Genomic DNA, 12,285 nt, shown 5'->3' on the forward strand with positions numbered 1-12,285 from the left:
AAACAAATCGAGACAAGGATTTGTGTTTATTTTATTAAAATAAATAAATCATTGGCACCTTTGAACCTAACTGCTGCGAACTGGCGTCAGCAGCTGTCAACATCAAAACGTTGGAAACTCCATTTTGAATTAGAAGATGTAATTATCATATATATATATATATATTGTAAGGCTTTGTAGTTTTAAAATAAACCTTCGAAATGATAGCAATTTGGGAGAAGTGGATTAGATCCAAAATGCTTTAATTACCCCCACTATTTTATGGAATAGCTCTAAATCTTTAGTGTCCCTTTGTAATAGGACTACTAGAAAATTCTTTTGCAATGCTCGCAATATGTGCATTAAATAATTTTTTTATATATGATACAACTTTTATCTTCTGATTTATACTTTGATAGTTAAGAAAAAAAAATCTGTAATATTAATTTATGATCCGTAAGTTGCTGATCTATTTAACTCGTGAATCCATCATAATTCTCCTTTCGAAAGAAGAATTGATTCAAAATTTCAAAGGATCTAACAATAATAAAAGATACTTCTAAATATGTTTCGTTATATTATACCCTTTACGAGGCAAACCAACTTCACCACTGTAAGACCCCGAATCATTTCTCGATAACATTATGCTTAGGTCAAATCATGCCTCTCTATTTTTAGATGAAGACATACATATCCATTCATATTCTATGTTTTACACATATGTTATATGTACGAACAATCGAACATATCTTGATTTTATTTATATATTTTGGATTCCGTATATATATATATATATATATAAACTTTATAATGTTCCTTTTCCGGCAGGAAATGAACTTTTGTGGGTTAAAAGACCTTTTATATTGTTCTTTACATATATGCGATCTAGTTCTAGATGCCTCTCTTAATTAATCAATGAGATATGTGGCTGATCCTTTTAGGTTGTTTTAAATTTTCTCTTTGGCTGGTACGAATTCATATCCGCCACAGAAGAACAATACCTATAAGAGTTTTGATAAATTATTCTGTACTAACTATCTATTCTTCCTTAGCTTTTTTTTTTTTTTTTTTTTTTTGGAGTTCTGACCCAAAGAAATTAAAGTCCTCTTTTAGTTGACAATGAAAGCTTTAACCGATATGTTTTAACAAGAAGTTTAACATGTTCATTGAGATAATAGGAGCATCTTCCTTAGAGTCTCTAGTTTAGAGAAACTAAATAAAAATAAATCAGAAGTTAAAAAAAAGTTTTCTTAGGGAAACGTTGTGTCTTCAACATGGTGGCTTGGTGTCAAACTGTTAATTGCTTAATGCTCTTAGATAACAAGGTGGACTAGTATTAATGCTCATAAAACCTTTATCTTTGATGGATCAATCCACCAAAGCCCACAACATATCTTAACACCTTTTTGGAAATTAGATTAGTAAGTATATGTTACGTTAATTACTCCTACTTCACTCCCATACACACTGACAAAGTAACAAGTTAACGTATATATTATTGTCATAATGACGGTCCAACATAGCTTTTAAACTCATTAAGTCAATTAACTAAAATGAAACTTACTTTGACTTTTTTGTTCTTACCAAATTAGTTTAAAAATACGTAAGTTACTACAAATAGTCAAAGCTTTTGCAGTAAGCTCTCCATCAAAATTTTATTCTCATTGCAAGGACTTAAAAAAATCTATGGCGAGACTTATCTTTCATTTTGTATTCGCTCTTATTGCTGCATCTTGTAAGAATTACGTTACACATACCACAGAGCTTTGAAAATGTGAGATCCATTTTACACTTTTGGCAACATTTACTGATTTTTTTAAAATCTTTTGGGATGCAGATTTATTGTCGGTATCTGATGCGATGGTAAGAGAATCGCAAAAACTATGCATTTGTCCTTCCACAAATCCTTACTGCAACTGTGGCAATGATCTACAAGTTCTCACTACTACGGTGATTGGTTCTAGACCTGATATCAGACAGTGTGAGCGTTGCCACGGAAACTCTTCTTGTAACGAAATTTGTCCGCCAACGTGCAAATACAAAGTCTGTATATACAATCGAACATGTGATATGCATATATGTGAATGCTATATATGCTGATTGATGCAACTCCGGTGAATGTATATTAATCTTTAAAGAAGAGATGTTGAGCTCACAAAGATATAAAACTGATTATTTCTCATCATATTATTTTTGCTACGTTTATCACACATAAATCCTTGAAGCAAAGAGTCCATGAAACCTTAATTTGTATTCAGTCTATTATAATAGTGCACATTAAACGCAAATAAGATCTTACCAAATATGTAATCGCTTATTGAACGCTAATTAGATCTTACCTAAGATGTAGTCGTCTTTAATTTGTTGCTCTATTATAGAGATGTATATAAGTGAACTATAATTAAGATAGAAGATTTGTGTGATTAAAATGATCAAATTTGCGAAAGAAAAACTTGTAAAATATATATTCTTAAATTGATATTGCGGTTAATAGTGCATATATTACAGTAATAAGAGTTTACCAAATTGATATTGTATGTGATTCTTAAATTGATACTGCGGTTAATAGTGCATATATTACTCTTTAGATAGATATCTCGAAGTCATTTATATTTGGATATGTTTTCTTTTATCGGGGGTTTGAAATGGACTATCGGGCCCATGAGTCCAAAAAAGAAAAAAAAATCCATATCATTCTTTATCTTCGACACCCGAATTGGTTAGTCCCTCTGGACACCTGCGGACACCCTCCTCCACATTTCGTCTCTATAGCTTGCAGCTAGCACGCGAGATAATCATAAGATACATTCAACCAATATTTCTAAGTCTAGCTGTGGAAGACAAACACTACAAGAAAATACGCGTTTTGCGATGGACGAATATATAGCAAATCCATCGCAAATCGACAAAAGCGAGAGATTTGTGAGGGAAGTCAGTTCCTCGCAAATCGCTTCTCGTAAATCGGTCAACGTTGCAAATCCCTCGCAAATTTTGTGAGAAATAATTTCCCTCGCAAACTAAGCGCAAATTGCGAGGAATTGTCTAAATAGCAAATTCCTTGTAATTTTGGTATCTAGTACATCCTTCGCAAATTTGCGAGACTTTTACAATAATATTTTCCGTCGCAAAATAATAATAATGGTATAAAAAATTGCAATTTTAATTTTGGTTAGCATAATTAGACATAAACCTGTAATTAGGAATTAACCTTAAAATTATGCAAATTAAAGCTGTAATTAGAAGTACTAGGTTTAATCTAGTACATCCCTCGCAAATTTGCGAGGCTTTTGCAATAATATTTTCCGTTGCAAAATAATAATAATGGTATCAAAAAAATTGCAATTTTAATTTTGGTTAGCATAATTAGACATAAACTTGTAATTAGTAATTAACTTTAAAATTATGCAAATTAAAACTGTAATTAGAAGTACTAAGTTTACAAAATCTGTTTACAACGGTAAAGAGTAACCGATTGCATAAGTTTACAAAGTTAACTAAGTTTACATTAAGAGATGTTCAAAGGATAAAGAAAGAGACTTCATCAGGATGCTTCTCCGTTGGTAGGTTCTCTGGTGGTTGCATCTCTAGTCACGGGTCTGGCCGCTAAATCTTCTCGGGGAACTCTTGCAGCAAAGTCTGGATCTTTCTCTACAAGATATTCAAAGTATGCATCATAACTATGCATCTTCTCTGAATTTTCTTGCATCTTCACTGCATTGGCCTGTAATTGACTAGCCTGAGTGGCAAGAACAGCTTCGGCAGCAGCAAGCTTCCCAGCTAGAACAAGTGGATTTTCAAAAGGAGGAGGCGGTTGACCAATCTGAGCTGAAGATGCTTCTGCTTGCATGTTACCAACCCCATATATCCGGTTCTTTTTCTTAGGAGAAACCTGCCAACAAAACAGAGACACTTGATCACTCAAACATAAACAATTAGACAATGAAGATACAAAACACAAACATAAACAATGAAGCATGTTTTACTTTGACATAAATGTGGTTCTTCACAGTCATTGATAACCCGCCAGAAGCACTACTCTCCATGTTATCCCCTGATAATAGCTCAAACTCAGCTTGAGCTATCTTTGACAAGACTTCCTTGTACACCTTCTCAGACAGTCTATCAACAAAAGAACCATCAAGTCTCCTATGAGTGTCTTCTAGGACTTGCAGGAAATCAGGAAGTGCCTCACTAGTCTTTTCAGACTAAAAACAGAGAAATGAAACAATTTGTGTTAAATATTGTAGATACTTGTGTTAAAAAAAATTATATTAAGTTTTGTAATACTTATAAAAAAAAATTCTAATTTTGCAATGGATTTGCTATGGCTTTCGTAATTCACTCGCATGTTCATAGCAATTTTGCTATGGATTTTGTTTTCGCAAAATCGTCGCAATATTGCGATTTATTTGCGAGGGAGGTGACCATCCCTGCGAATTTGTCGTAAATGCCTCACAATTGAGCAGCGGATTTGCGACGACCGGCTTCCTCGCAATTTTGCGAGGGATATGCTAGTGGTTTTTAGTTTCTCTTACATTCCTCGTAAATCCACCGCAAATTTGCGAGAGCTATATTCCGTCGCAACTTGTCCTCGCAAAAGGCGTGTTTTCTTGTGGTGAAAGAATGATATGTATTTTTTTTCTCCTTTTCGGACTCATTGACCCGATAGTCCATTTCAAACCCCCAATAAAAAAAATCATATCCATAAATGATTTCAAGATATAGTTGTTTATATTTACTTTGTTGCAAATATTATGAATAAATTGAAAAAAATTACACAAAGAGTTGGTAAGTTGGTTGATGTCAACAAAAAAAAAAAAATACACACATAGATTTGATATTACTTTAGTAAATATTTTTTGAAAATTGTAAATCCAATCCAATTATTTTTGCTAATTTGTTTAATGATATTTAATAAAATTGTTAAAACAGAAAAGCCCAATTAATAGTTTAACGTGTATACATATCTAGAGCTCATCAGCACAAACCAACAAATTATTCATGTTTATAAGATAATTTAATTCATTTGACAATATCGTTTTCAAAACTCCGAGACAAAAAATGAACAACCTTCGTGTTACCATTGTTGCGTTCTTGGTTTTCTTGTCTTCAACACGATTGGTATTTTTGCTCCATTATACATTTGACACTTTGGTCCATTGGCCGCTTTAACAAAAACTCGTTTTTTTTTTTCATTTGGTAGTTACGAATTCGTTGAAGGAACTTGCTTGTAGGAATTGCTCTTATCACGATTACAAATGCGATCATGGAAAATTTATGTAAATGCCATGGCTCTAAACCCCCCCCNAAACCTCCGAGACAAAAAATGAACAATCTTCGCGTTACCATTGTTGCCTTCTTGGCTTTTCTTGTCTTCAACGTGATTGGTATTTTGCTCCATTATACATTTGACACTTTGGTCATTGGCCGCTTTAACACAAACTCGTTTTTTTTTCTTTTCATTTGGTAGTTACAAATTCGTTGGAGGAACTCAAAATGGACACTCTATCCAAATCCAAAGAATTCAAATGCAAATTGGACCAGGGTTGTTTAAACTATTAGCGGATTATGAGGAAGGATCACACTATTGCAAATGCGATCATGGAAAGTGTAAATGCCATGGCTCTAACCCCCAAGACAATGATCCAACAGCATCTTGAACTAATCTTCCTCCTGTATAATCATTTGTTTATAATGCAAAATAAACTAAATCGCAATGTTTTCAATTGAGAAAATTAATAATGAAGATTATATATCAACCGTTTAATATATAAACTATATATATGAATGACTCATTTTGTGGCGAGATTATAACATGATTTTGCTCGGAGATGTTGTGGTTCAACAATAGTTGTGATTGTGAGGGCAAGGACATCCCCTAAAACATAGATAATTTATTCTTCTTACATAAAAAATATAATTATAGCGCAATAGTTTTAATATTCACCCAATAAGAGCCGAAGAAGAGTTTGATTCTTCTTTAGTTCTTTTTGTGCCAGAGCCGGTTTCTGTCAACCGAGTCGCACATATCATTACATAAACGTTTAAAAAAAAAACAGCTCATCAGATCATAGTTAATTTAGAGTTTAGATAGCATAGATTATGGTTGAAAATATTAAAGACACATAAAATGAATAAACCAATCACCACGTCGTTTGGTCTGAACATATATTTTAATACAATATATATATATATATATTTTTGAACTAATAATACAATATATTTAAAATAGTATTTTTAAGAACAAATAATGTAATTGTCCATATACCATTAAAAAATTATGAAAAAATCAGGAAACTTTACATTAAATGATTAAATTTTGAAATATTTTGTCTAAAGCCTAATTTAACTCATAAAATCATATTTACAATTTTTGGAAGAATGATGATTGGTATGACTGGTAAGGCTTGTTTTTTTTTTTTAAACAACTGGTAAGGCTTTAAAAACTTTATATCCAGCAAAAAAACGAATCTTAAAAAAATAATGTGCTTAGATTGTGAGATTTTTTTTCTTGACCTTAAATTTATTTTCCTTTACACTAATTTTTACTAAAAAATTTAGTGTTCTTTATATTTATTTTTCTATAAATTAAATTTTCATTTTCAATAACAAAAAAAGATAATTTGTGGTTTCTCTTTTCGTGCTTTTTGGAAGAAAGTGACAAAAGCCTTAGATTTTTCTAACCACTTAACCTACACTTTCTTTTTGTGATAAATTTAAGTTCCTTTAAAAGCCATAGATTCTAAATTAAGACACCTTATTAAAGTTTGACAAAAAAAAAAAGACACCTTATTAATAAATATGTTAATTTAATTAAAAATTTACAAGCATATCATATACTTACAACTCAACAACTTAATTTATTAAAAACATTGACAAAAGTAATAACATTTGAGGCAAAGAAGCAACTTTATGGACCATCGTGCTCTATATAATACACCTATAATTGTATTCTTCCATCATTCCATCGCAAACTAAACGAAAGTTATCCACACCTCAAATTCTACAAACGAATTCGGTTCAGAGCTAGGAGAAAAATATGAATAATTTTCGTGTAACCATTGCAGTGTTTTTGGCCGCTCTTGTCTTCACCGCGACTTGTATTTAGTTTTTTTTTTGTAACCTCAAATTCAGTTTCACCTTTTTGTTATACCAATAACAGTATTTTAATATGACTTTTTTTTTTTCTCTGGCAGTTTCAAACTCTGTGGTGGAGGCTAAGAAGAAAATGATCACAATCTCATTCGCATGCAAAACGAAATCGGACTGTTTGAGAAACATTGCTTGTGAAGCTTGTACTGATTGCCGATGTGATAAAGGATTATGTAGATGCCATGGTTTTGGTGGAAATCCAACAGCTGCGCCATTAACTGCTTAATCAATTTGCCCATTTCTTTTCAATTTCTCTTTTGTTTTCTTGTCATGTGCAAAAGAATAATTATAAAAAAACCTTCAGTTAATGAAATAAAATATCTGATTTTTAATATGGTGAAAAAATCTTAATACTAAATGAACAATATGCAGCTGTATAGTAAACATAATTTTTTGCCTGAAACTTTCAGATTTAATCATTACTTTATTGTTTAGAGTTGATAAATACGGAATGATCTAAATTTTTTCCTAACATTACATGATCTACCATTCATTAATACATTATTTCATTTGTTTTATATAATTAATAAACTAAAAGTGAGAGATAAAACTGAAAATTTGATTGATAAAATTGCATTAAATAGAAAACGATAAATAATAGTATGAAACAAAAATTTAACTCTAGAATGACAATTAAAAAATCATTCTCCTACATATATCTGAAAAGGAATCACTCTCTAGTTGACCATCTTGAGGCCATCATGCTCCTACATATATTTGTTGTTCTTTGTCACACTACAATCATTACAAACCAAGCTAAAATTACATACAAGGTGCCGTTCATTCAACAAAAAGAATCAGTCTCAAAATTCAGAGAGAAAATGAACAATCTTGGCGTAATTATGGCTATCTTATTGGCCGTTCTTGTTTTCACCGCGACCGATATCTAGTTTCTTTACCGTTAATGCAATATTTTGCTGGTCGACCCCTTTAAACAATTTTTACAGTGTTTTAAAAAGTTAATTGCATTGTTTTTCATTCTTCTTTTCGCAGTTTCAGAGTCAGCGGAGATAACCAAGGGGGATGATGTCACAATCTCATTTACATGCAAAACAAATACACAATGTTTAATGAACATCGCGTGTGAGGCTAGCTTGTGTTGATTGTCGATGTGATAAAGGATTATGTAGATGCCATGGTTTTGGTGGAGAAACTACCAGTCCAACCGCTTAATTAAGTCATCTTTCTCCTAAATTAATGTTCGCTTTTTTAATAATGTAAACGAATAACGAAAAGTTAAATAGATACAACAATGAGGACTATGCATGTATCAATATCAATCATTTGTTACCTAAGGAATAAAACGTACGTGTGTTAAGATGATAAGATCTTTTTTTTCTGAACAATAATATAAAACGTACAATCATATACTCGAACTCCTGACATAACTTGCTCATTTACCAACTGAGCTAAAGACTCAATTATATAATTTTGTTTTCTACCATTACTTTTTCTCTATAAAAACAATTATATATTACTAAAGAAAATTATTAAACATGATGTGGCTCAAGTTAAAACAAAATTTTATTGGCTCACTCAACAAATGGTGAGACGGTTTACGAATGGATTAATAACCCTAAAAACCTAAGAAATTATTATGTAATTTGGCATAAATGCAATTTCAATTTTCAACATATTCTACGCCCATTTGGCCATTAAAGACATTCCTCCGGCACCTAGAAAAACAGCAANCCAAGCTAAAATTACATACAAGGTGCCGTTCATTCAACAAAAAGAATCAGTCTCAAAATTCAGAGAGAAAATGAACAATCTTGGCGTAATTATGGCTATCTTATTGGCCGTTCTTGTTTTCACCGCGACCGATATCTAGTTTCTTTACCGTTAATGCAATATTTTGCTGGTCGACCCCTTTAAACAATTTTTACAGTGTTTTAAAAAGTTAATTGCATTGTTTTTCATTCTTCTTTTCGCAGTTTCAGAGTCAGCGGAGATAACCAAGGGGGATGATGTCACAATCTCATTTACATGCAAAACAAATACACAATGTTTAATGAACATCGCGTGTGAGGCTAGCTTGTGTTGATTGTCGATGTGATAAAGGATTATGTAGATGCCATGGTTTTGGTGGAGAAACTACCAGTCCAACCGCTTAATTAAGTCATCTTTCTCCTAAATTAATGTTCGCTTTTTTAATAATGTAAACGAATAACGAAAAGTTAAATAGATACAACAATGAGGACTATGCATGTATCAATATCAATCATTTGTTACCTAAGGAATAAAACGTACGTGTGTTAAGATGATAAGATCTTTTTTTTCTGAACAATAATATAAAACGTACAATCATATACTCGAACTCCTGACATAACTTGCTCATTTACCAACTGAGCTAAAGACTCAATTATATAATTTTGTTTTCTACCATTACTTTTTCTCTATAAAAACAATTATATATTACTAAAGAAAATTATTAAACATGATGTGGCTCAAGTTAAAACAAAATTTTATTGGCTCACTCAACAAATGGTGAGACGGTTTACGAATGGATTAATAACCCTAAAAACCTAAGAAATTATTATGTAATTTGGCATAAATGCAATTTCAATTTTCAACATATTCTACGCCCATTTGGCCATTAAAGACATTCCTCCGGCACCTAGAAAAACAGCAACATAAGCCATTGTCTGAAGCTTCATATTTCCTTGCAACTTTGGTCCCAGAAAATCAGCACCCAGTAGATTAACAAGTGCCATGTAGTTCAATAAACCGGCCGAACATGCGTTTAAGACACCAACTACAATCAATGCAGTTGGACTCGTCGGGCTGTATACAGTTTGTAACAACATTCCTAGAACGATCCCTAGTGGTGTCGTGACCGAGAAAAAAACCACCATTGTCCAGCTTGTTTTCTTTCCATATTGCGCCTTAGAACAAAAAAAAAATCTTTAATGAAGAGTTGGTACAATGACAAGTATACTACAATCACTTGATTATAAACTAATTTACTTTTGTTGACAAATTTATTTTTGTAAAATGCGATATATATATACTCCGCTAAGCGATTATTAAGTACAATTTTGCTACCTGAAGAATGCAACCGCCAAGCCCCATGCCTTCAAATAACTGATGAAAACAAAGAGCGGCGATGAGAGAACGTATGGTACATTTGTTATCGGAAGCTCCCATTGCAAGGCCGATTACAACGAAGTGCACTATAATTCCTAGCTCCAAAACCTGAACGGATTAGTTTCAAAGTTATGGTTCTATAAGAAATATTGTAACGTAATAAATTTTAACAAAGGAAATCAACCATAATGGGCCTACTTGAGCAATGACTTGATGCCTTATAAGCTGAGATTTTGCGTCCTCGCGATCGGCAACTATAACCCCGTTTTCTTTCTCCAATTCATTTGATCCGTTCTCTAGGGTTTCAACGATATTTGCTTGCGATTTAAGCATTCTCTTCTTATGCCAACTCATAGCATAAGAATCCACCATCAACGTCATCAAAGCCGAGAGCATAGCGATAAAGGTCGTGAATGGAAACTTCTTCCACGGATTTCTTGGTAAGCAAGGGGAATTGAGATCGTAAAAAGAGTCAGGTAATACATGCATATAACCCGTCGCTAAGATCACTCCAGAGGCTAACGCCTTGACGATCACAAAAATATCTCGGTCTGGTCCTAACGCCGGAACCCCTTGGGTGAACAAGGGTAAAGAAACACCAATTATACTCGCCACTAAGATAGAAAAAATAGCTATGATTTTGAGTTTCGTCAATTCTTTGCTGTTGCTACAAAACGATGCGTGTGGTCCGGATATGCATTGTGGAACGCTTGCGAGCTCGGCATTTTCAGCTAGAGAGGTTAATGTGAAGGAGAGAAAGAGTATTGCAATGATCATTAGCTTGTAAATTTGATGAGTAGAAGCCATTTTGTTTCTTTTTTGGTTTTGATTTTAGAGTAAAGTTTGTGAGGTTATTAGTGTTTGTTTATATAGAACGCGTAGCCTTGCAAGTTGCAACAGAGGATCTCCTGTGAGTGGCGAGGATTTTGGAAACTTGTGTCTGGCTTGTGTTATCTCCGCCGGACACACACTTCTTCAACAGAGCTTGGTCAAATAACTTACAGACTGTTGTGATGTGGCGCTGATGTGGCCCTGATGACGTGGCGCTAAGGCATTATAAATGTCTGCGGGACAAATAGTTTAGATTTTGAGAATGAGAATTTTAATCAATTTTTATTAGATAACGAAATCGTATCATATATGAACATCTATATGTTAATTTATAATAACGTTTTAGAAAGAAAATAAAATATGTTCATACAAAAGATGTGTTTCTCTTTTCCAAAGAGTCTAAACAACGAATCAGGAGAAAAAAAAAAAAAAAACAATATTGTGACAACTGACAACAATCATTAAACCTCTTCAACTGCATTCTTCACACAATCAACATTACACAACCGAACTGACCTCACTATTTCACCCAACCTACAACAAAAGATTTATGTAGTAAGATCTCCTGTGTAACAAAAGCTAAAGTTGAAAAAAAATGAATCATTTGATCATCAACGGTTAAAATACTAACTACTAACCTGTCGAAGCTATTCCTAGCCCGATCGGAGCTATCCACACTGTTTCTCGCCTTCCCATACCGATTATTGGTACTAATGTACTTTCTTGATCTGTCTCTAGCAGTAACACATTCTGTGCTATGCCTAGATCCAATCCAAATACTACTCTTTGTTGATTTCTCTTTCTTGTGGTCATCAGCCAGTGATTGGCGCCGCAAGTTTTGAATTGGAAGCTTCTCAATGGCTGAAATGAACTTTCTCAAGTGAGGTAAGTACTGAGGGGACATCTCAAGATCACAGTGGCCTCCTCCTTTAAGCCATAAGGGTTCGTATTTTTCTTTGCATAGTTCCCATAACTGTTTTCCATGTGAAATATTCACCACATCGTCATCTGTTCCCTGCATTGCACGCAAGGAGAATTCTACCAAGTTGTTATTATAATCTCGTATGTATAAAATAAGAATGATTACTGTATATCAATATACTATGATGTGAAAATAGACTTACATGAATCACAAGCACAGGACAATTTACGAGATGAATTTTGTCAATATTCTGCAGTAAAAAAACTTTTATCAGTGTACCAAACCAATGAGATTATCCTTATTTTGGGGGGGGG

The 12,285-nt window shown here is 33.0% G+C and overlaps 4 protein-coding genes and 2 pseudogenes across 5 annotated transcripts in view; 4 read left to right on the forward strand and 2 right to left on the reverse strand.

The window, feature by feature from the left end:
* Positions 1,636 to 2,124, forward strand: LOC104740013 (defensin-like protein 268). The gene is made up of 2 exons (XM_010460509.1): positions 1,636 to 1,714; positions 1,817 to 2,124. The coding sequence occupies exons 1-2, from the start codon at positions 1,666 to 1,668 to the stop codon at positions 2,077 to 2,079; spliced, it is 312 nt and encodes a 103-aa protein (XP_010458811.1). The 5' UTR covers positions 1,636 to 1,665; the 3' UTR covers positions 2,080 to 2,124.
* Positions 6,848 to 7,420, forward strand: LOC104740014 (defensin-like protein 287). Its single transcript, XM_019235882.1, has 2 exons — positions 6,848 to 7,079; positions 7,176 to 7,420. The coding sequence occupies exons 1-2, from the start codon at positions 7,019 to 7,021 to the stop codon at positions 7,355 to 7,357; spliced, it is 243 nt and encodes an 80-aa protein (XP_019091427.1). The 5' UTR covers positions 6,848 to 7,018; the 3' UTR covers positions 7,358 to 7,420.
* On the forward strand, positions 7,953 to 8,304 carry LOC104743292 (annotated as a pseudogene).
* LOC104743293 lies at positions 8,894 to 9,245 on the forward strand (annotated as a pseudogene).
* On the reverse strand, positions 9,711 to 11,025 carry LOC104740015 (zinc transporter 7-like). Its single transcript, XM_010460510.1, has 3 exons — positions 10,417 to 11,025; positions 10,177 to 10,326; positions 9,711 to 10,016 (listed from the first exon to the last, which is right to left on the reverse strand). Exons 1-3 carry the CDS (start codon positions 11,023 to 11,025, stop codon positions 9,711 to 9,713), a joined length of 1,065 nt encoding a protein of 354 aa, XP_010458812.1.
* LOC104740016 (protein ABHD17B-like) overlaps positions 11,356 to 12,285 on the reverse strand; it is a 3,603-nt gene continuing 2,673 nt past the window's right edge. For both annotated transcript variants that reach the window (XM_010460511.1, XM_010460512.1), the window contains exons 4-6: positions 12,174 to 12,221; positions 11,688 to 12,064; positions 11,356 to 11,583 (exon numbers count right to left, since the gene is read on the reverse strand). In XM_010460511.1, coding sequence (XP_010458813.1) covers positions 11,511 to 11,583; positions 11,688 to 12,064; positions 12,174 to 12,221 — 498 coding nt within the window. In that variant the 3' untranslated portion in view covers positions 11,356 to 11,510. The remainder of the gene's footprint in view (positions 11,584 to 11,687; positions 12,065 to 12,173; positions 12,222 to 12,285) is intronic.

The sequence above is a fragment of the Camelina sativa genome, chromosome 14 (genome assembly GCF_000633955.1).
Source record: "Camelina sativa cultivar DH55 chromosome 14, Cs, whole genome shotgun sequence".
Lineage (NCBI taxonomy): Eukaryota > Viridiplantae > Streptophyta > Magnoliopsida > Brassicales > Brassicaceae > Camelina > Camelina sativa.

Excerpts from the sequence above, each read along its gene's own strand:
- LOC104740014 (XM_019235882.1), top strand. The coding sequence starts at position 7,019 with ATGAATAATTTTCGTGTAACCATTGCAGTGTTTTTGGCCGCTCTTGTC. Across the intron at positions 7,080-7,175 it reads TCTTGTCTTCACCGCGACTT|TTTCAAACTCTGTGGTGGAG; the intron begins GTATTTAGTTTT and ends TTTCTCTGGCAG.
- LOC104740013 (XM_010460509.1), top strand. The coding sequence starts at position 1,666 with ATGGCGAGACTTATCTTTCATTTTGTATTCGCTCTTATTGCTGCATCT. Across the intron at positions 1,715-1,816 it reads CGCTCTTATTGCTGCATCTT|ATTTATTGTCGGTATCTGAT; the intron begins GTAAGAATTACG and ends TTTGGGATGCAG.
- LOC104740015 (XM_010460510.1), bottom strand. The coding sequence starts at position 11,025 with ATGGCTTCTACTCATCAAATTTACAAGCTAATGATCATTGCAATACTC. Across the intron at positions 10,327-10,416 it reads GGCATCAAGTCATTGCTCAA|GTTTTGGAGCTAGGAATTAT; the intron begins GTAGGCCCATTA and ends TAATCCGTTCAG. Across the intron at positions 10,017-10,176 it reads TTGGCGGTTGCATTCTTCAG|GCGCAATATGGAAAGAAAAC; the intron begins GTAGCAAAATTG and ends TTTTGTTCTAAG.